Source organism: Carex rostrata, chromosome 25 (genome assembly GCF_964058835.1).
Source record: "Carex rostrata chromosome 25, lpCarRost1.2, whole genome shotgun sequence".
NCBI lineage: Eukaryota > Viridiplantae > Streptophyta > Magnoliopsida > Poales > Cyperaceae > Carex > Carex rostrata.
In genome coordinates this window covers 6,423,000-6,446,033 of record NC_135942.1, presented here as the reverse complement: position 1 = coordinate 6,446,033, position 23,034 = coordinate 6,423,000, and the positions used below count along the sequence as shown (strand labels likewise).

Sequence of the window (23,034 nt, the reverse complement as noted above, 5' to 3'; positions counted from 1 at the left end):
ATTAAGCGATTGATCCAATTTCCAGACCATCGGTATCTTTTGCTGCTGTTGGCTACATCTCACGACAACGTCAACTATTAATAATCAATACGCTGAGATATAAAAATGATGAGGTATTAAACCCATAGACAGCAACAAAGTCACCTATGGAGGGATCAACCTGAGAAATTCTGAAATTCTGATGCGGAATTCCAAAATATCTCCCAAAGACAATGGACATACATTTGCTAGTATGCCGGTCATTGTAGTTTTCCTAGATACTTTATTAATATATTATTAAATTTAAAATAGTTTTCAATATATACAGTGCTTATAAATGCATTTTGCACACTGCTTATGCAGTGATATATATTTAGACGTGAAATTGCCCATCTGACCCAACACATTTGGATTTGGAAAGTGCTAGCAATAATCGTCATCCGACCCATTTGGATTTGGAAAGTGCTGGCAATAATAAACCTTTGTCTGATTCCCATTTGTTATCGACTAAACAATCTCATACGTGCTCATGTGGCGAGTCTACCTTCTTCGATAAACAAACTATTGATCAATTTCGAAAATATTATATCAATATCACATAAGTTGGAGCAAACACGTACTAAGTTGGTCCGCAAACTATTTTTATCTGAAATAACATAAAAAAAAAAAATAATGATCTGGCAAAAATCTGCCAAACACAAGCTTATTTTTTTTTTTTTCGAATGAAGTTTTCCTTATTTTCTGGCATCAACAAGCTCAACAGTCCAACATAAGCATAATAGCCGGGTCCCACACAACTATCAATAAAACTAAGTACCAATAGCATCATCAATGGTAAATTTCAAAATCTGCCCAAAAATTATGTTAATTGTGCTCCTCAGATTCAGATTAAGATTCCTTATCTTGCATGGCACGAACCCGAGTTGGCAATCCATACAACCTAATGAATCCTTCAGCATCTGCTTGATTGTAAATCTCACCATTCTCAAACGATGAAATGTCCGCCCTGTACATGCTATTGGGACTGGTACGCGAGGTAACCGTGGCTGAGCCCTTGTACAACTTGATCTGTACCGACCCAGTGGTTTTCTCAGTGATCTTGTCCATAAAAGCATCCATTGCCTCACGTAGCGGGTCAAACCATCGACCCGCATAAACCAAGTCAGCATACTGCAATGCCAGCGAGTCTTTTAGTTTCATGCTATCACGGTCAAGAATTAGAGATTCAAGTTCACGCACAGCATGCCACATAATGGTACCACCAGGTGTTTCATAGACCCCGCGGGACTTCATACCAACCAGCCGGTTTTCAACCATGTCAATGCGGCCAATACCGTGTTTGCCACCGATTGTGTTTAGTTCATTAAGGAGTGTGGCAGGGGAAAGCTCCTTGCCATTTATAGAAACAGGGACGCCTTTGACAATACCAATATCCAAGTACCTACAAATTCAATTTATAGAATTAGCTCAATAAATTATACAATAAAGGGAGAGAAAATAAATAAATTGTCTAATGTTTGGAATTCAATGACGAAAAAAGAAACAGAAAAGAGACATCAGTAGAAACAAGTATATCAAAAAGGCAGTTTTATGCAGTTTTATTGCACTGGGAATGCTTAAAATACACAGTTACGTGCAACTACTTTTATATAGAGCAGGGCTCAAATGCCTCATTGCTTCATGCTCCAATCATACCCCAATATCTTTATCTTCAATTTCAAAAAAATCACAGTTTTCAGGAAACTGTAGACATCTTAAAAAATAGTAAAAAATTTCCAAAAAAATATAAAATTTGGTCTCCAATCATATTTTAACAAGGATATCATGTTGAGCGGTTCGGATCGTCTATTTGAACTTTGAAGTTGAAAATAAAGATGTTGGGGTAGGATTGGGACATGAAACAATGGGGCATTTGAGCCCTCCTCTTTTATATATCTAGTTTTAAATAAGAAAAGGGATATAAAAATGTCCATACTCAGGTTGATTAGGAGCATCAACTGGATTGACACTCATCATGTACATTCCCTCCTCAGGCTCATTCGCTGGGTCCTCCAAGATATCCCCCTATATATAAAGAACACAAGAGAGAATTAAACTACAAACATAGTCTTGAAATATAATAGATAAATGGACAATTTCACATATAACCCTGCAAAATGAGAATTAAGAGAAAAGGAGGTCCAGTTTGGGTAAACAAGAAATTAAGACATTGAAACAGAAATGATGCTTATCATGTTTTAGCAGCCATACAGTATGCTGACACTTTATGCACAGATATAAATAACATTAATAAAATAATAAAGTGTAAATAAAAAAAGATTTGGAAAATAAAAAAGAGAGGGATGGTAACCTCATGGCTAAGATGCCAGAGGTTGCGGTCACGGCTATAAATGGATTTCTTTGTGACCGGTACAGGAATATCATACTTCTTTGCATACTCAATAGCATCCTCTCGGCCAGTAATATCCCACTCACGCCATGGTGCCACCACCTTCAGGTCGGGGTTCAATGCAAAGAAAGTGAGCTCAAACCGCACCTAAAAAAATAGCAATAACAATAATTAATAGCAGCAATAGTAAAAACAATAAATTTAACAGGAGGAAAATGTTAGTAAAAAGAATCAGGTGAGGTATATTGAATGAACCAATGTATAAGAACCAAACAAGACCTGATCATTGCCTTTGCCAGTGCACCCATGAGCCACTGCATCAGCACCAACTTCTCTTGCTACATCAACCATCGCCTATTATAAGAAATAAAGAAACTTATTACTTAATCTGCTAATTTAAAACTCTTTTCTTTTAGCCATGTGTTACCAGTATCGTTGAAATAGAAAGCATCAAGTTATAAGATACGAAGTTTCTAAAAAACTCGAGGACATACAACACTAGAAAAATCCAAAACGAAAATGCCCAAAAAAATATGAAAAAACAAAAAGGAAATAACCTATTAAAAGAACAACAGCATATAAACCGTTAAATAACACCTTGTATACTACATAATCTGATCAACTCTCAATTTTACAACATCACAAGTTCACAACCATTTAACTCAATTTCACAGCCCTAAGCATCAAATTTGCCCAAATTAATTACCAAAGCTATTTCCAATCCAATTAGCCGTTACACATCAACCAATTCAAGAAAAAATGGGATGAGGGAAGGGATATCGGAGTCAGGTTCACACTATTTTATTAATATTCTACAATGAGTCAGACCCTTGTTTGACTCAACAGGTCGGAAGTCAACCCAAACCCACTCAAGTACAAGAAAAAGTTTAAATACAATCAATATTGTACAATAGTCAACAAAAATTTAGGAGAGTTGGCTTCTCTCCTGACCAATGTGATTTTGATTCCCACTGTTGAGATCTGACTTTTGAACGATTTTCTCCACATTTCCAACTCTAAGTCCATACAGCCCAACAACTCCAGTCAATCTAAACTATTCTGTAATATCAAAAAAATAATTATAAACAGGTCGGGTCGGGTTACACAGGTCATGACCCAACCCGACCATGTGTTAAGTAAGAGGTATGGCCGGAACCCAACCCGTTAACCAATCAGGTTGGGATGGGACACGATTGACACCCCCCCACCCACACACACACCATGAATACCAGTTGGAAATATGAAAGGTTATAACAGGAAAAAAACAAAAAAGGAACCTTGGCAATGACAGGACGAGCCATGGAAGTACCAAGCAAATACTTTCTTTCATAAATGGCACCGGCACGAAGGCACGGGAAAATGAAATCCTTCACAAATTCTTCCTTCAAATCCTTCACTACCAGTTGGCTTGCACCACTTGCTTTTGCCTTCTTCTCCAATCCGTCCAGCTCCATATCTCCCTACATCGCACCACCGCAACAACCAACTGAAGAATTATGTACAATACAAGAAGTACATGGATATCAAGTATAATTTCTTGATGCTTATCCACAAGGGAACTGAAAACAAGTACATATTTACCTAAAACACCACAATAAAATCTGCCTTTCCCAAAAAAAGGAGCATGGTGCAACAAATAATTAACAGAGATACATATTAAGTTGATATACTAAAGGCAAACTTAAAAATTTCCCAATTGGAGTGCTGCGAAAGAGCCAAATTCATTGAGAGCAAAAGAAGAGGGCATAATTGAAAGCTCACCCAAACATTTTAACCAATATCCAATTTAATTTTTCAAAATGAAAAAAATATCGTATATAATATTCTCAGATGTGTAAAATTTAAAATCGATCTGTAGAACTTATAGATAATGGATAACTTACTTGTCCCACATCAGCAGTGAAGCACACAACCTCACATCCATAATTTTCCCTAAAAATTAGGCAAGATAAAGAGAAAACATGTTGCAATATGATGTCTGTCAAAAAACAATAGTGTACAGGGAATTTTCACACAAATGGTACTGATTGTAAGAAACTCTTCAAACTTTTTTTTTTGTTTAAAGAAGAGAAACTATAAAATCATATATTCAGCAAAAATTGTTGATCCTTAATTATTTGTATTTAAAACAATAATTGTATACCTAATCCATCTGACTATAACTGAAGTGTCTAGGCCACCGCTATATGCTAACACAACCTTATTCACTGTCTGCTTCTCACTAGGTACTGCTTTAGGTACAGCTGCACATAAGAAGAAAATTGAACTTAACAGAAAGCAAATACAAAGATTCTAAACATGTTATAATATATATATATATATTGTGCCTAAAATCTTTCTATCAGTTGTTTGATATTAATTAGTTATTGTGGAGCCACTATTGACCAGATTAACATTAATAAATTCTAGTCGACAGCAAACATATATAAAGACTTGGGGCAAAATATGGTCATTGCTCTACAATTCTATATTTCATTCAAATACAATGAAAATTACAACAGAATGATTAGCATTTGATAAAAAAATACCAATTCTAGGTGAACTTTGGCCCGTGCATATTCTTCCAGAAAACAGTCTTGACCTTACTCCAGCCTGATTTCATACAAATAAATGAACAATTATTTAAAAAGTTAAAAAAATAAAATCAAAGATCTGAATAATGATGCATTATGTATTTGATCTGAACCTGAAGGATATGAGGCTTCTTCAGACAGCCCACACTCTCTTGATGTATTCGATCTGAACCTTCATAAAGAGGAAGATTTATGACAGTTAACATAATTTCTACTGGCAAAGGAACTTTCTGAAATAATGATCTCATCCAATTTTATAAAAAAAACATTAATTGTCATTTCAAGCTCAGCTCTTTTAGTAAAAGAATCAAGTAGGCTTCTGGAACTTTAATGTGAATTACAATATTGTGACATTTAACACAGAGAGAATGTTATATTGCCATTAAACCACTGCAAAATCTCCAATTTGCTGTTTTATAATCAAAGCTTTTGATTTCTATGATGAAAGATCATCTTTACTTGTTTATGCTAGTTCCAAATCATCAAATTAGCATCACATTCAAGGTCTTTGATGAGGTTTATGAGTATTAACTTAAAATATTAACCACATCTATCAGTAAAAAGAGTATAAATTTGACCACAAATTTCAATTTTGCAAGTATTACATGAAAAAAGGAGGTGATTTGACACTGCAAACAGAGAAAGTATCAACCATGTGTCCATGTTCAAACTACAGACTCCACAATTATATCAAAAGCTTGACGAACAAAAAAATTTAACAAAATACAGAAAAAACCTCAAACACCCTTGACGGACAAGAATTGGTTGAAACTTGAAAAATGTGAGAGGGACGGAGAGCTGGTACCTCTTACAGGAGATGGAAGATGAAACGAAGAGGCAGAAACCATGGTATGCGCCATTAATTTTCTCTGTTTAGGTTTAGGGTTTTAAGAGGGGATGTCCGATGGCATCGGACCATATTTGGTTCGATGGCCCTGTCTCCACCGTACGATTCTAATTTTGATAATTTTCCTGTTTAGGTTTAGGGTTTTAACGTAGGAAGCAGTGTTTTAATATTCGGTTACAAGTTAAGTTATCGAAAGAATCGATTTTCAAGAACTCCAGCCTAATGAAATGAAACTCCATGAAGTGCCCTGCCTATGGAAGTTCCCGCTTACCCAAATAGATATAAAGAATTCGATCTTTCTTCTATGAACTGATTGGCCGAGACTATAACGAGCAGCTTGCACGAGAGGGCTTTGTTGAATGATTAAACACCACCTCGAATGTCCTATTCAACGCAAAATAAGTAACCGTATATATTGCATTGCTGTCCACTTGGGAACCGATCAGATGGACTAATCTACCGGAGTCGGAAGCTACTTGGGAAGAATACCAGCGTTTGAAACTGCGGTTTCCGGGACAAGGAAATTTTGACACAGGTAGCAAATATTATAAGTTGAATTATTTGGTGAATAGCGTTTTTTTCTTTTATTTTTATTTAGAAATATATCTCAAGAAATTCATTCGGAAAGCCACCGAATACTACATATACAGTATGCGGCCGAATATTTAGATTTTTATTCGGATTTTCAAATGAAAAATCATAGACATTAACTATAATAAACATAGATAAACATTACAAATAAAACATAACACAAGTTAGAACAAGTTAACAATCCACAGTACAAATTACAAAACTACAAATAAACATAAATAAAACATAAGTTCAAACTTAAATAAATGAAATTATAATTTATTCGGTTCTTATTCAGATTCTTATTCTCTATTCGGAAATATTCGGTTCATATTCGGAAATATTTGGTTCTTATTCGGATTCTTATTCTCTATCCGGAAATATTCGGCCGAATAGATAATATGCGGAAAAGTATATTCGGCTGAATATTCGGTCGAATATTCGAAACCGAATATTGGACTGAATACTCATTTCCTATTCGGTTTCCAACCGAATACGAATATTCGGCCGAATAGACCGAATATTAAAACACTGGTAGGGAGAGGGGATGTCCGATGGGCATCGGACCATATTTGGTTCGATGGCCTGTCTCCACCGCACGATTCTAATTTTGAGTTGTTCATTTTGATTAACGGATCACTTCATGAAAATCAATTGAATCCGCTAAGACTGTTTTCTGTCTCTTCGTCTCACCCTCCTTGGCCTCAAATACAAAGGAGAAACAAGAAATACAAACGAAAACGAAAACGAAGAAACTGCGTCGATGCCGGCGGCCTCCTTGACCCCACCAGATGTGCCTCGCACAGCGACCGCCCTTGCTCTCCTCTTTTTGTGCTATTTCTCCTCAATCCTACCGCTGGTGTCTTTTTTGAACTCTCCCTTCTCCCTCAATTTTATCATTGTCAGCTCAAAGAGAGAGAAAACAGCGTCGAGATCGAAAAAGTCACTCGTTTTGCAAAATACACACAATAGACGTAATTCAATTTTCTTTCTCTTTAGAACTAGTTAATTAGAAAATTCTTAGAAGCTCTGCTCAATTATAGTGTTCCTGCAAATGGTAATACTTGATTTGAATACTTTGTATCTGTTTCAACAAGTATAGGTTTTTGAATTACTAAATGAAGTGTTGTAATTGGTCTTAATTTATTATTATTATGTTTAATCTATGTAATGGATCTGAAACCCAAACTGGAAAGGAACTTTCTGAAATAATGATCTCATCCAATTTTATAAAAAAAACATTAATTGTCATTTCAAGTTTAGCTCTTTAAGTAAAAGAATCAAGTAGGCTTCTGGAACTTCAATGTGAATTACAATATTGTGACATTTAACACAGACAGAATGTTATATTGCCATTAAACCACTGCAAAATCTCCAATTTGATGATAAAAAATCTCCAATTTGATGTTTTATCATCAAAGCTTTTGATTTCTATGATGAAAGATCGTCTTTACTTGTTTATGCTAGTTTCAAATCATCAAATTAGTATCACAATCAAGGTCTTTGGTGAGGTTTATGAGTATTAACTTAAAATATTAACCACATCTATCAGTAAAAAGAGTATAAATTTGATCACAAAATTCAATTTTGCGAGTATTACATGAAAAAAAGGAGGTGATTTGACAACTGCAAACAGAGAAAGTATCAACCATGTGTCCATGTCCAAACTACAGTCTCCACAATTATATCAAAAACTTGACGAACAAAAAAATTGAACAAAAAACAGGAAAAAATCTCAAACAAATAAACTCCTAATTGTAAATGAGAATCTGATCTAATCAAATTGAAATGAAAAGGAGAGATAGAGAGAGAGCATGCGCAATCAAAAGGGACCTTTGACGGACAAGAATTGGATAAGAGATCGACCTTGAAAGAACCACTACCATTGAAATGTACCTAATATTGTGCGCAATTAGAAACTTGAAAAATGTTAATATTGTGTGCAATTAGAAACTTGGAAAATGTGAGAGGGAGGGAGAGCTTGGTACCTCGTACAGGAGTTGGAAGATGAAACGAAGAGGCAGAAACCATGGTACGGGTAGAAAACAATGCCATTAATTTTCCTTTCGGAGGTTTAGGTTTAGGGTTTTAAGTGGAGTCAAGTTTTGAGAGAATTAATGTAACTTTTGAGTTTTAAAGGTTTCCACCGTCAGATACCATCTAGGCTTCAGATTTCGCAGATGTAATTAGAACCGTCAAAATTCATCCCTTTACCCTTCTCCAGTCCGTCGCTCTCTCTTTTCTCCAGTCTCGAACCATTCTCCCTCTTCTCCATTTGAATTAAGTAAAGTAAACAATTAGAGTTATAAATATTATTAGCTATGATTTTGATCCATTACGTGGTCAAATCAATACAAATAAAATTTATGTCAAATTTATGTCACCCTTATGTCAAATCAATACAAAGCTCATTTCATTGATTTTCTCTAATCTCTCATTAATGATTCATTAAAATGATAAAATATTATTATACATTTATTTATTTTTCTATCGAACTTAATATTAAAAAATAATTGTCAATATTTTTTAACTCTTTTCACATAGGCAATAAATCATAATTTGTCTCATTATCATTAGAATTGAAGAGATATATAAATAATAATAAAAATAATATTTGCATGATAGATCTCAACTTATCTCTTTCTCTAACTCATGCAAAATTTATTGTACATCAATTTTAAATGAACACTCATAAAAGTTGTCTACAAGGAACCAACAACTGAAAATTATTACAAAACCGAAAATCACTTTAACAATAATTAATTTGTGAAGATTCAATTTTTACAAAAATGTGATTATTTTAATCATTTTATCTCTTTCATTAAGGAATCTTGCCGCTTTTAATATTTGTACGCATGTGTGACAGTGTGGGAACAATTTTATTTTAGATTCACACAAACAATATGATACAAGGATTTTCTCTTCAATTTATACAGAAGTTTGAACTTTTCTAAGAAATGAAATATGTAACCTAGCAGCCTCTGCTAGGCCTTAAAAAAAAAAAAATGAAATATGTAGCGGGTAAAACTATACTCGGTAACTCTGGTTTGAGTCAGGTAGTTAGCATTGGTAACATCTATGTGGCCGCAGTAAAACTTTTGCACGACAAAACGGGCCAAGCCTTGAGCTACACATGTACTGTACCTGGAGGTGTCAACGAGCTGGCTTGGTCCGAGCTAAGATCTAGCTCGGCTTTTTAATTATGGACCGGACTACAGCCAAGTGAGTTGGACCTAGAGCATCCGAGCTAAAATCTCAGCTTGAACTTATAACAAGCCAGTCCGAGCTAGCTCGCGAGTTGACGAGCTGCCTCACTGGGTCTAACTAAATCTTGTTTTAGGAAAAAAATAAATTCTACAAATTTTTTGGATCGAGCTGAACCGAGCTAGACAGTATAAAATGCACACAAATTCATACAAGTTCACAAATTGATGCCTAGCCGAGCAAGCTAGACCCTAACTTGAACTCGTTAATTCTGAACCAAGCTAGTGGCAAGCTGGCTCGTTAACAGCTCAGTTCAGTAACGAGCGAACTGTTAGCAAACGAATCAAGTGCGAATCACGATCCAACCACAAACTACGAGTTTTTTTTGCCACCCCTAACCGTACCCGTTGACACCCCTGACAAGTAAACTTAGAGTCAACACTCAACATGTGGGGAAAGGGGTCCAATATTATTGGAAAAGACAATTAATTATTGGCGCCAATGGAAAAGGCATCACATTCTGGTAAATGATGATTACTAAAGCAAATCCAATGCATCTTTCATTGTCATCCCTTCAATCCCTCATCTCCTTCAGCATAAGATTGTTAGTGGCATCTGACTATGGTAGAGAATTAAAGATTTTCAATGTACCACATACTCCCACATGGAATGTAGAGCAGAAGATCTCTACTGTGTTTACCGTCTGTCCGTCGCAAAATCCCACGGCTATCACACTGGGACCTTTCCTTTTTCAAAAGGACAAGACAATGGAATGACGCAATTTTAAAGGTGTTTTGAGTCGGCACAAATATGTGATCTTACGATTCCACACGGACCACACCATATCTTCTGATGTTCATACCAAAAGAAAGTGGAACAAATAGTCAAATACCAAATTAAAACAGGCTTTATTCCCGCCTAATTTAGGCCAAGAGCCCAGTAGTATTGGTGGATTTATTTCAGGCCTTTTAGGTCATCGGGTTCAATAAGGGCCCGATGAAACTGGAAATTTCCAAAAGGAAGTGGAACAAATAGTCAAATACCAAAATTAAAACAGGCTTTCTTCCCGCTTAATTTGGGCCAAGAGCCCAGTAGTATTGGTGGATTTATATCAGGCCTGTTTAGGTCATCGATTTCAATAAGGGCCCGATGCAACCGAAACCCTAGATAAACCATCCGATATATATTCCTTCTTCCTCTCACTTTGCATCAACCTCTCCAGGCGGCGCCGTTGCACACGTTGGTAGACGAAGAAGAGTAGCCATGTCGAAGCGAGGTAAAACTCTTAATCTTGATTCAACCTATTCTTCTCGTTCGATCCAAGCTTTGACTCAGTTCTAAGTCGTAAGATTTGATCACTCTCTCGCGCAGGTCGCGGTGGTTCCGCGGGAAACAAGTTTCGCATGTCGCTGGGTCTCCCGGTGGCGGCGACGGTGAACTGTGCTGACAACACTGGCGCAAAGAATCTGTACATCATCTCCGTCAAGGGGATCAAGGGAAGGCTGAACAGGCTTCCATCGGCGTGCATGGGTGACATGGTTATGGCCACCGTGAAGAAGGGAAAGCCAGATCTAAGGAAGAAGGTCATGCCTGCTGTGATCGTGCGCCAGCGCAAGCCCTTTCGCCGAAAGGATGGTGTCTACATGTATTTCGAAGGTACAATTTCATTTAATTTACTGAAATGGTGTAGTAATCTAGGTCTAAATTAGGTATTCTCTTATTTGTTACTCCAGTTATATTGTCCTGGCCTTGGTTATACCATTTCACTAAATAAAAGTGGGAAAAATGTTCTAAAATTATCAAACACTGTTACAGTGTTCCAGTATCGATGGTTATCAAGTATAGATTGTTTAAAGAAGACTGATATATTGTTTAATTGTGTCTTTTCATCTCTATCCTGAAATCTTTTGGTGATAAATTGTTATATTATTGCGCAAGTTCAAACTGTATCTGAATATATTTGATTATGTGTGTATATTGTGTTGCTTCTTTTCGGTATGTTTGGTCTCAATAATAGTCCACTCTCTCAGTAAGAAGCATAAATTAATAAAATGCCAGTATTAAACAGCATGATGTTTTATTTTTTTGTTCGCATCATGTTACCTGTCTCCTGGTATATTTCTATCCAATGTTGCACTAATAATTATTTGAAACATTCTTGATAGACTTTTTTATCCATGTTTTGCATCATTGAAACTTGATTATCTTTTGTTAGTATATGTCCAACTCTATTCAGTTGCTTTTTGTTATGGCATTAGCTGTTATATATAATAGTGAAATTCTCACAATTTGTCTTCTGAATACTGTGGTACTTGTAGATAATGCTGGAGTCATTGTGAACCCCAAGGGAGAAATGAAAGGTACATTACAAATTCTACACATCTAATCTCTCTTGTCTAAATTGATGTTAATTATTCTCTTTGATTAAAGTTCTGGAAAACTCTTTTTGAAATCTTGCAAATTTCAATTTTGAAATTATTGTATGGGGGAGATTCTCAATGCAACTGTGTTGTGCAGTACTTTGAAAAAGTGACTAATTGATATTTGTATAATTGCAGGGTCGGCAATCACCGGTCCAATTGGTAAGGAGTGTGCTGATCTCTGGCCAAGGATTGCTAGTGCGGCCAATGCCATTGTCTGAGTTTAGCTTTCTGACGATACAAATTTGAGAGACTTGGTGCTGCCTGAGAGTACTTATCCTTTTGTAGTTGTTTCACCCTGATAAAAGAACAAATTAAGAGATCTTGGTGCTCTACTTTTTGTTATATTCTGTAGTTGGTAAATTTTGCCTGAGTTTAGTTTGTTTATTCTGTGTCAGACTTGGAAGGTTTGCTCAAGTTTGTGTGAAATTGAGCTTCATTATGTGCTTTTGGAAACATAGGTGTTTTTTTTCAAGTATATTATGAGGTCTGTTATTTTACTTAAATTGCATTAATCATTCTGCTAGAGTTATTTAGGTTATGTGATCAAGGTACACACAGCATGTGATCAGGAATCCAGTTGTATAGCAGATCTTTATAAGGCCATGTCTCTTTCCTTTTTGGAAAGAGACATGATAAGACATCTAGTTACCCTTTATCCGTTATCAAAATTAACTCGATTACTAAATATTAGCAAATTGGTAATGGAGGTTTACAGTCTCTGCTTTTATACACTGTTAGCTGGAGGTTTACAGTCTGTTTTTTTGGATTTCTTTTTCTGCGTTAATGTACAGTATACAGTCTTGGTAGCTTAATTACATCACTGAACTTTTTTTTAAGTGATGTATATTTTTCAAAAACCACTAGAGCTTACTAAGTGTGTTCTGCATAAAATTCAAATAGAAGAGAAGGGGAGAGAAGATGAAAGGAGTAAGAGAGAGCTACTCTCAAAATTGGGAGGTAGAGATTGGAGGGTGCGTATCATCTGAGATATCTCAACTTTTGCGTGACCGATGTGTCCGGTGCCTATTCGGGGGTGATGTGGGGGTTAGTATTATGTGCGCTTTGAGATTCTTGCATAACATATTTAAACGGTTGGGATTTTCCATAAAGTCGCGCAAAGTTTGAGATATCTCAGACGATACGAATTCGAGATTGGAAGGGAATTATATTTAATTTTGTCTTGTTTTTTCTTCTCTAAAATTTTAATTTGAGCAAGTAAATATCTTTCAGCCAATCCGGTCACCCCTTCTCTTCTCTCCCCTCCTCTCCTTTCTCCTCTTCTAGAGCACATCTAGGGTCTGCTTCAAAAGGAGGTACGCGAGAGGAAGAAAAGGGAGGAGAGAAAAACTGAGTTGATTGTTTACTTGCTCCAGAACTAGTAATTTTAGAGGTGAACGGATGGGAGAGGGAGAGGGAGAGGGAGAGGAGATGAAATATGTAGAAAACTTGATCAAAACTTTGAAGATTTTGTCAATTTGGAGTGTAGAGGAGATGAAATGACTACCTATTATCTCTCTCCCATCCCTTCCATTCTTTTTAATGATCTTATTGTGGAGCACAGTCTTAATTACATTACTTATTTAATTAAGATTTTAACATTAAGTTAAGTCTCATCAAAATTTAAATATAGGAGGTGATTAACGATATTGAAAATTGGAGATCCCATATCTAATAATTGGTTGCTTCTTATTTATCAATTATTTTGCCTTGTTCTTGAAGGGATGCTTTTAAGTCCCTGCTAGAGTGCTAGTTGTAAAAGCTGAATTTGGAAGAGAAATCATCATTTTGAAGAATCTTTTCAATATATATTATCGTTATCATTTTCAGTCCCTGAAGTTACAAATTCAGCATTGCCTTAATCGATGTGTAATTGGTGTGCTGCTTCTAAAGCAGGGCTTCAGATATGGTACCTTCCATTATTAGGTATATAAATGATTTCAAATACAATTATAATTTATATTCACATGCATTGCTATAGAGACTGGAAGAAGAAGCCTGATCAAACTAAGATATAGTAACTAGTAGCTATTCCTACATGGCACTGAAGAACTGGATTTCACTAGTATCAAAAATTTTGTTTGCTCAACGGATCCATAATTCCGTATAACTGGAAGCAATGTTCTGTCAGAGGAGAGCCAGTGAGGCGGAGGCGGACTAAAGGGGCAAAGAGTGATGTGCGGAGGGGAGCCTGTGGGGTGAAGAACAAGGTATACTTCAGCGCAAAAAATAACGAAGTGGAAGAGATCAAAACTTTGGAAGGAGACGAAGAGACAACGCGAAAGAATGGTAGTAAAAGAGGAACGGGAAATTTGATATGAGTGAGTTCCCCGGATAATTTTGTCAAGAAATTTAGAGAGGATATATTTTGTTTGATTTTTTCAAAAGCATTTCAGTTCGCAAAATTTCCCATAAATAAATACTGTGTACTATGTGATTGAAAAAAACATGTATATTTATTTCTCTTTTTTTATTTTCTTGTGAAGAAGATTATATCGTTCGAAACTGTTAAATTTCAGCTAGTTCAGACAAATGCAAGTTGAGAAAATCAAGAATCTTTCATAAAAAGGACAAGAAACGACGCACTCGCAAGTAATTGCTCAATTTTTACGATCGGAAGTTATTCTTTCGGATGTCATATTTGGACTTATTTTTAGAATAGTATAGGATAAATTTCTATTGTACCCATGTAAACTTAACCTAATTTTGCATTCCTTGCTCATTTTCTTGCGCACTTACCTTTTATTTTTAAGAAGCTAAAAAAAAAGGATCACAGATGCACACAAAACAATGGTATCCTCTTGTATGAAGAAGGGGAAGAGTATAGAAAGAACCAACGCCACCCATTCGTTTGAAGCCACAATCAGACAGTTTTATTTGGAATCTAAACGAACAGAGGCAAACTAGACTAGGTAAGCTTATTTTAACGAAATATTCTCCTAGCGCTGAAACAACATTTTGGAACAATATTGCATACGGTATCCCAAGTTCTTTAAGAAAATAGAACATTATTTGGATGGAAGTTACATTATACGTTTGGATGGAAGTTAGAATAGCTAAAATAGTAAAATTTAAGAATAAAAAATAAATAGTGATTTTTAGATTAATAGAAAAAAATATTATTTGAATTAGTAAAAATATTATTTTGATTGTAAATTTGAAATAATGAATAGCTATAACCGATAAAGAATAGTGTTAACAATATACTAATTAAGAAGAAAGATACTAATTAAGAAGAAAGATAGACAAATAGAGTATTAAATAAATTGTCACGACGTAAAGATAACAGAAGTGGTGTCAATTTTATAATTTCATAACTGTGTTAGCGGAAATCCAAAAAGGAAGCATTTTTTTTCTCTCTTCACACTTTCAAATAGTAACTATTCCAACATTTACAAAGAATAGAGAATAGCGACTATTCTAACTATTCCGAATAGCAAAAATGTTGTTTGAATGTACATTGCTATTCTGAATAGCTCCCATTCTAGAATAGCCTCAATTCTAGAATAGCCCTCTATTCTAGCTATTCTCATTTCATCCAAACATACCATAATATTGAGCATCCGAGGATTACCACCATCATCGAAGCACCAAAAGAACCAGATATTTAACTCATAAATGCTAAATGACCATTCAAAGATGATTAGCCCCATTAATCATATCATAAAACCAAAAGTTAGTTACTTGTTTCTGGATTTAGCAGCTTGCCAGGACTCTCTATGCAAAATAAAGCTCAACAAGCTACACTACCTAGCATTCTATCTCTACTGTCAAACTAGACAAATGACATCATATCAAGACTCCATCTTCTACCAAAGTTTACTCTGCTTGCCTTTGTTCTTCCCTGCCAAATTAGTGACACAAACAAACAATAAATTAACCAAAGCAATTCAAACCTTATTCCATAAAGCAGCAATCTCAATTTGGTATATGAGTACATACAAGCTTAATCCTATCAGTACGAGTACATCATGGTCAAATTTATCAATTTGGTATGAGGTATCAATAAGCACGGTACACAATGGTCGAACCATCAATACAACCCAAATGGCAAGCAAGCTACTGACAAAATGTTTTGCTACTATTCAGAAAGTGGAGAAAAAAGAATACTAACTTGAGCGGTTGGTGTCACGGCAGTATTTACTGCCACACATGCACTTGAAACTCCTATTTAGGATCTCAGTTTCTTTGAAATCAATCCCATAATCCTGCAATATAAGACAGCCAAAATATATGTTACAACATATCATCCAGCACCAGTTAGATAATTGCTTCTGCAGATGTGTGTTTACTTGTAGAAGAGAAAACTAGTACCCATGTGAGCTCCTCAAGAGGTTCAATCTTTCTAGAACTGAACAGGGCAAGCTGCATTTTTCAAGAGATGATAATTGGTCAGGAAATAATTTTGCGTGCAGAGAAATTTTTTACTAACAGTGTTTCCTGTTAATGATGACACTAACATGGTAGTAGAGATGGTCCGGAGACTCAATTTCAACAGGTACTTCCACCAAATTAGCATCATAGCACCTGCAGTTTTGTTTTATCAAATAGCCTCCAAGGATTAAGATTCTTTTTAGGAAGAAAGAAAATCAAAAGCATGGAACTACCGAAATAGCCCAAATTCGCATGCAAGTGTCTTATTGGGATGTTGAAATCAAGGCTTCCAAGCTGATGAAACGCACAATAAGAACCAAACTTCTAGTGGACATACGATATCATACTTGTAAGAACCAAAAGAAAAGGCCTAATATGTCAAGCACCATTGCAGACAACTAAATACAATAAAATCTTCTTAACTTGAAAATACCAATAGTAAAAAGAAAAAAAAAACAAACAAACATGGAATTAACTACATATTGCAAAGATGAGCAAACTTGTTCCTATACCTGTGGTTGATGAAGCGAGCTATATTGCCGTAGAAGGCGGTATCAAGGCAGAAAACCTCTTCATCCTTGAGCCCACTGCGTGGGACCCAGTCAGCATCCAGGAACACTGGCTGAGACTTGATCAAGCTCTGCTTGCTTTGACCGTACCTCTCTTGATACTCCTTGGCTGTCAGGATCTCCCCTACAAACTCGCATATAAAAGTTCCCTTTGGTATTTCATCTAGGGTGCGAAGCCCCCATCCCCTACCATCTCCTGTCATGAAAACCTGATATCCATCAAGGTATAAAAATAATGGTTAGCATCCATAGGAGTAAGTGGTTTAGCGGTGATAACAAGATACATATACATATTTAAACACAATATCATAACATAATTGAATTTTACATAACAGAAAATAAATTTTAAGCATAATACAGTAACAGTTATGCCAAATAAGCAGTTTGGCTCAATTCTGTGCGCTTCTCAATTGAAGAAATTTACACAAATTTGTATGCTTCTGCTTTGTTAGTTGTAAATATTTCTTGGTGACAATCTGCATATATTTATCGGATCTTACACTTTACAAAATTCTTCAAAATATTTTGTATTTTTTAATCTTTTTTGTATACTGGTAGAAAAATATTTTGGTTCTCCAAAACACACAGAGTGATGGCTGTTGGTTGGACCAAGCCTTAAAGTGAATTCAGATTTTGTCCTATAATTTTTATTTTATTATATTTTCCATCTGCATCTGTTATATTTAATAGGTCCCCAAATCTTAAATTGATCTAACACTGCAGGAGGTATACTGCGGCCGCTCATTGGTGGAAAGAGTACTGTAGAATCGAAACAAAACTAAACAGGAGAGAGGATCATAAAGTCGACTGTAAATTAGTTCTGAGCTGCTCCGCACCAGTCATCTAATCATATGAGAAAATACTAACAATGACAATAACAAAACAATAATGATGATGATCATCATCATAACAATATAGTAATAATATTAATAATAACAAATTAACAACAATAATAGCAATAATACTAATAAATAATAACGATAAGAATAACAATCATGATGATGATGACAAAAGAAAGAAAGGACAAAAGAAGTTGGTACCTGAACCTGGCAAGTGATGCCACGCTGTACCACACGATTGCCACAAATCTTCTTGCAACCACATTTACTCCAACACTCCTTTATAAACTTCATCACCAAATGTCCCTTACACTTCCCCACGACCTCCTTGGACCTATCAATAATAGGGCATTCCCCCTCCTTACAGTAAACCCTACGCTGCGGGTCCCATCTGTTTTGGACAATCCCTAGACACTCATCCAGAAACTCTCTTTTAACAAGCCCTTCATTAGTGTATGCAAACTCTCCCCCGGTCTCCCTTGCGCATGCACATGGCACAGGCCCTTCCAAGCAGTCTCCAAAACAATCAGCACAACAGTTCTCATCTCCAATGCGTGCCAGGCAGATATTCAGGTAAGCATTGTCGCGTACCAGGTTTTGCGGTATGTAAGCAAAACTTGGAGGGGTTACATCACTGGTATAGTCATTGAAAACCGGTATCGAGAACTTCTCCTCACCCCTAGCAATATCACTCGAGTCATGTGCTGGCCTGACCACACCTAGAGCTAGTTGCATGTTATGATCTGTACAGTCGTTAGCGTCAGTAGATTCCATTGGCGCACAGTTGGAGCTCATACCTGGAACAGGAGGGTTGTGCTCGACTAAGGCTTCACACATCTCATTCATGATTTTAGAAAGAGAGAAATTGGGTGGGAGGAGTTTGTACGAACGGAGGCACTTATCTTCGACGAGTTTGAAAAAGTCAGATAAACTTGGTGTGGGGAGGTTGACAGGAGAGTACAAGGCAAGCTTGAACTCACCCTTGGAAGAGGAAGCAATCTCAAGCTTGGTGGAAGGGGATTCTTCCGATACAACACTGTTTTTTGTGCATGGTACAATGGTTACATTCTTCCTATTGTTGTGAGTTGACACGGGGTTAGGGGCTTTGGAGGTGGATGCAGAAGGGGTTTGGGGGGTTTCTCTCTCAAAACCCTCTTGGTTTCCTTGATTGGCACACTCTCTGTTTCCGGCAGAATCAGAGTCTGGAGGAAAGATCACTGCAATAGGAGCATCCCCAAATGCACAGTCTGGCTCTTCTTTTGGCTCTTTCAATGGTACAGCATTGGGCCTTCTCACATTTACAACTTTTTTGTACGTGATTACTTGACCTGATTCAGTAATCACTCTTGTACCTCTACATCAAGGAACACAGCAGGTCAGGATAAAGTAAAGAACAATTAAAATTAACCACGCTAAACTGATCAAGGATTGTACCGGTAAGGTTGCATGGTACACACGACTGCCATTCTTAATCTTGCATGCAAGATCTGATATGCACAGAGAATTACAAGTGGCTTGCTTGGGTTCTTAATAAAAACAAAAAATGGAAGTATTTTGTTTACTCTGATGTTGGAGGCGGTACAGAAGAAGAGGGCTCTTGGGGCATAGGGACAATCGCCTGATCTTGAGTAGGAACAGGTTCAGGTTGTTTTCTGCGGGACCGCTTGAGGAGAGGCGAATCAGTCTCTGCATCCACAAGATCATCCATGTCATCATAAGTATTACTGTTGTGATCTAGCTTACGCCTTCTTGAACTTGATGGACCTGGTGCACCTGAACCATGATTGATGATTGAAGGGGTTGTGATTTCCTCCTGCGCAGACCAAGTAACAGTGTCACCCATTTCCTGCTCATGACGAGAAAAAGGCATCATAAAAGAGGGAGAAGAAAGTTACTGTGATAAAACACTTTAACCAAATATAGTGGATCACTGCAGAGCAGGGCAGTTTGGTGAAATAACAGTACCTAATTGCCTGGTTCAATATACCGGTTGCCTCAAATATGCCCCAATTTTATTCCATGGAAAAGAAACAGCACAAAACAAACTGATAACTGTCCAAACAGGTACATGCCATGACATTTTTCCCTAATCAAGGGATGGTGAATCCAACTAAACACGATTATTACACCACGACCAAACTTTTAACAGAACCAGGTCATTACACTAAAACCGGCTTTAGAATGCCTTAAAGGTAACATCAATTATCTGATTCCAAAACAAAATAGTACATGACCATTGTGTAATTGCAAAAGCTGCACAAGCTTGGCCAGATTATCAGAAAGGCGTTCTAAGCTTAACTGTTCCAGATTTTTTTTTCCTTCCAAATTTCAGAAAATACCAACCACAAAATGTGCACGGTTCCATAGGAACAAAATGTGCACGGTTCCATAGGAGCCAATGAATACAACAAAGATAGACCTTAAGAATATCCAAAAAAAACATAAATAAAAGAAAAAGGAAAAAAATAGCTTTACTCACATCATTTTGCACCGCCTTTTTTCTGTTTTCTTCTTCCTCCTGAATCAAAAACACGAAAGAAGACAAGAAATGTGTTAGTGCCACAGCAACAAAGACTTAACAATACACAAGAACATTATGGCCAGCAAAGAAAACCTTCAAGAAGAAGAAAAAAAAAGGCAAATAAAAACCTGAGCAGAAAGTATGGCATCCGCAAAGGCACTGTAGTTATCATCCTCGATGTGCTCCCAGTTATTTTGATACAATTTTAACAAATCCTTCAATACTCGAGTAGCAAGCCTTCTGTTAAAGCCTAATTCTTTCATAGCATTTAGAGCAGCTTTTGCTCGGTCGGTATTCGACCCCATCGAATAAACCCTAAATATCGATCGAAATACAAAACGGGAACACTATTAGGGGAATGTAGCTTGAATTCAGAAAATGTTAGAAGAAATCGACCACCTCTGGAACTACAATCGAGAGAGAGAAACTCTAGGGTTTATAGGGTTTTGGCAATGGCGGAGTGGTAGAGGTAATCTGTTTTGGCTTTCCGAAGAAGCCGAGGAAAGGAACGAAATAGGAATTCGTATCCTCTGCAATAACTCAAAAAAGAATCTTTTGAGTTAATACATCTGGACTGTCCGATTAGACTCAAAATTCGTGCTAATTTAGATCCGCACTAATATTAAAGACTCCTATGTTTTAGGCGGGGGCCGAATAGGCTCCGTTTACAATCGGATGGTGGATATCTTCAAAAGATGCTCTTTTTAGTTAATGCAGACGATGCGGACTCAGGAAATAGTGGGTCCGTCTGTCAGTCGGAGTAATTACTGATAATTTTTTTTTGTTCATGTCTAGTTTTGGGAAAAAAAAAATTAATTGTATATTATTTCGATGCCGCTTCGGTTCCTATCTAATTATACCAAAATTAAGGGATATTGCAATTAAATCTGTATTAATTACGTAATAATGAGCTTATTATAAGAATAATTATATCAAACCGTTAAACATAGAATAGACAGCTGAGATATTGCAAGAAGCCAAGAACCAAGGTTCTAAATAGCGTTTATCGCGTCATACTGGGGAGCCTCCAAAAAATGTTATAGCGAATAGCGACGCTATAGCGAAAGCTATCTCAAATAGCGTTTTTTTTATTTTTATAAAAATTATATTATATATTTGTACTAAATATCAACATTATTTAGTCTCATAGAACAATAAATAATATCAAATTTATTAAAAAATTATAATATTCATATTGAACCAATACAAAATCCAAATTGTGACTCAAAATATCTATAGTAATACTAATATCATAAACTATCGATCTTTTTTTATTTAAAATATCTTCAACATCATAACATAATTTATCTTTTTTCTATTTAAATTTCAAAATAACCTAGAAATTGAAAAGAAAAAAAAATAATACTTCTAGTAAAATAAACAAATGATCCTTGAAGAAATTATTGTTAGTCCCTAAAATTTCCATAATTTAGCAATTATTTATTTGATTTATCATCAGTTAAAAAAACCCAAGAGCAAAATGAAAAAATTATTATAGCGGATCTGAATTTGATATAATGTAATATTCATCAAAATTAAACAATATCTTCACCATTTATTTATTTTAAAGCTTATATAAATTGAAAAAAAAAGAGAAGCAAATGTTGCATAGCGGGCGCTATTTGCGCTATAGCGGACCGCTATTACCGCTATAGCGTCCGTAGCTCAAATAGCGCGTTATTATGCATAGCTTAGCGTTTAGGGTCCAAAAACGCTATAGCGGCGCTATAGCGCGCTACTTAGAACACTGCCAAGAACCATTCAATTAGGGGTAAAGATTTTAACAGAGTAGTTTTGGCTACATGCAGCGTACTAACCATATAAAATGTGGTTTTAATTATATAGTTTGTGCGCTGCATGAAGTTAAAGCTACTCTATTAAAATCTTATCTCTTCAATTAGGACTAGTGTATTGAAAATACCCGCCCGGGTCGAATCGGGACAGGATCGCCCGTGGTCTGTACTCGACCGGACCGTACCCGGGACCTGATTTGGAACGGATAGGTGAGTAACCCGCATAAGGGTGACCCGTCCGGACCGGACCGTGAACCTGCCCGCCCGTACCCACCCGCCCAAACACGCCCAGACTCTCAAAAAATTCAATTTTTTTTTAAATATCAAATTTTATTCCCCCAAACAAAAATTAGTTTAAATAATTCGTAATTTTAATTTATATTTTATTATAACAAAAATTATTGAGTTCAAATATACAATCATATTAAATGAATTTTTATTTATATTTTATTGGTTTAAAAAGAAAAAAAACCGGTCTCGATCGGATCAGACCCACACTCACCCGAACTAACCCGTGCTACCCAGGGGTTGAGCCGGATAAGGGTAGGGTTTTTGAAAATAAACCCGTGCTACCCTACCCAAACAACCTATGCCCGTACCACTCCCGCCCGCACGGGTTTGACCCGGACCCGCCCGATTCGGCCCGTTTTCAATCCACTAATTAGGACCCTTGGTTTGAGTTGGCAGGTCAAGCGGTTCGACGCCTGACTACTGACTACTGACTAGTCGATTCCCTTTTAGTCAGACGCAGTTTGAATCATTGGATAAAAAATGAACGGTGGATATTGGACTAACCTTTACAGCAGTGGGAGCGCAATCCAAGATAATTTCTTTATATAGAAATATGTACACCGGCATTTATTTTGAACGTCTTCAGTGGCTGTTGAATGGACCGAAATTTTTATTAATAGAAAAAATATTAATTAAATATCGAGATTAGAGAATGGTTTCGTGTT

General features: G+C 36.3%; 3 protein-coding genes and 1 non-coding gene across 7 annotated transcripts; 2 read left to right on the top strand and 2 right to left on the bottom strand.

Moving 5' to 3' along the window:
* Positions 1–671: 671 nt before the first annotated feature.
* LOC144576209 (argininosuccinate synthase, chloroplastic-like) lies at positions 672–8,465 on the bottom strand. 2 transcript variants are annotated; one of them, XM_078326511.1, is made up of 10 exons: positions 8,347–8,465; positions 5,055–5,113; positions 4,897–4,960; positions 4,512–4,611; positions 4,252–4,300; positions 3,646–3,828; positions 2,648–2,722; positions 2,330–2,515; positions 1,955–2,043; positions 672–1,420 (listed from the first exon to the last, which is right to left on the bottom strand). In XM_078326511.1, the coding sequence occupies exons 1-10, from the start codon at positions 8,411–8,413 to the stop codon at positions 868–870; spliced, it is 1,425 nt and encodes a 474-aa protein (XP_078182637.1). In that variant the 5' UTR covers positions 8,414–8,465; the 3' UTR covers positions 672–867. The 2 variants fall into 2 exon arrangements, with proteins under 2 accessions (XP_078182637.1, XP_078182636.1); XM_078326510.1 differs by lacking the exon at positions 8,347–8,465 and adding an exon at positions 5,747–5,891.
* A 2,168-nt stretch (positions 8,466–10,633) lies between these two features.
* LOC144576308 (large ribosomal subunit protein uL14x/uL14z/uL14y) lies at positions 10,634–12,482 on the top strand. The gene is made up of 4 exons (XM_078326641.1): positions 10,634–10,838; positions 10,934–11,218; positions 11,881–11,922; positions 12,121–12,482. Exons 1-4 carry the CDS (start codon positions 10,826–10,828, stop codon positions 12,201–12,203), a joined length of 423 nt encoding a protein of 140 aa, XP_078182767.1. The 5' UTR covers positions 10,634–10,825; the 3' UTR covers positions 12,204–12,482.
* Positions 11,544–11,683, top strand: LOC144543991 (small nucleolar RNA snoR137). Its single transcript, XR_013508125.1, has one exon. It is a non-coding gene; the product is annotated as a small nucleolar RNA snoR137 (small nucleolar RNA).
* A 3,122-nt stretch (positions 12,483–15,604) lies between the features above and the next one.
* On the bottom strand, positions 15,605–20,803 carry LOC144576272 (putative inactive histone-lysine N-methyltransferase SUVR2). Of its 3 annotated transcripts, XM_078326591.1 has the most exons (10): positions 20,685–20,803; positions 20,414–20,600; positions 20,244–20,282; positions 19,327–19,610; positions 17,966–19,118; positions 16,869–17,134; positions 16,443–16,509; positions 16,297–16,347; positions 16,097–16,190; positions 15,605–15,826 (listed from the first exon to the last, which is right to left on the bottom strand). In XM_078326591.1, exons 2-10 carry the CDS (start codon positions 20,588–20,590, stop codon positions 15,792–15,794), a joined length of 2,166 nt encoding a protein of 721 aa, XP_078182717.1. In that variant the 5' UTR covers positions 20,591–20,600; positions 20,685–20,803; the 3' UTR covers positions 15,605–15,791. The 3 variants fall into 3 exon arrangements, with proteins under 3 accessions (XP_078182717.1, XP_078182716.1, XP_078182718.1); XM_078326590.1 differs by having other exon boundaries at positions 20,414–20,793; XM_078326592.1 differs by having other exon boundaries at positions 19,327–19,577; positions 20,414–20,784.
* Positions 20,804–23,034: the final 2,231 nt, after the last annotated feature.

What these genes read in the sequence shown, in the direction of transcription:
- LOC144576272 (XM_078326591.1), bottom strand. Translation starts at nt 20,590, where the DNA reads ATGGGGTCGAATACCGACCGAGCAAAAGCTGCTCTAAATGCTATGAAA. An exon ending in GCATCACTTGCCAGGTTCAG is followed by an intron (nt 17,135 to 17,965) that starts GTACCAACTTCT and finishes GATGGATATCAG; the next exon opens with GTTTTCATGACAGGAGATGG. An exon ending in CTCTTGAGGAGCTCACATGG is followed by an intron (nt 16,191 to 16,296) that starts GTACTAGTTTTC and finishes CTTATATTGCAG; the next exon opens with GATTATGGGATTGATTTCAA.
- LOC144576308 (XM_078326641.1), top strand. An exon ending in TGTCTACATGTATTTCGAAG is followed by an intron (nt 11,219 to 11,880) that starts GTACAATTTCAT and finishes TGGTACTTGTAG; the next exon opens with ATAATGCTGGAGTCATTGTG. An exon ending in CCCCAAGGGAGAAATGAAAG is followed by an intron (nt 11,923 to 12,120) that starts GTACATTACAAA and finishes GTATAATTGCAG; the next exon opens with GGTCGGCAATCACCGGTCCA.
- LOC144576209 (XM_078326511.1), bottom strand. Translation starts at nt 8,413, where the DNA reads ATGGCATTGTTTTCTACCCGTACCATGGTTTCTGCCTCTTCGTTTCAT. An exon ending in CCAAAGTTCACCTAGAATTG is followed by an intron (nt 4,612 to 4,896) that starts GTATTTTTTTAT and finishes TCTTATGTGCAG; the next exon opens with CTGTACCTAAAGCAGTACCT. An exon ending in GATGCTCCTAATCAACCTGA is followed by an intron (nt 1,421 to 1,954) that starts GTATGGACATTT and finishes TTGAATTTGTAG; the next exon opens with GTACTTGGATATTGGTATTG.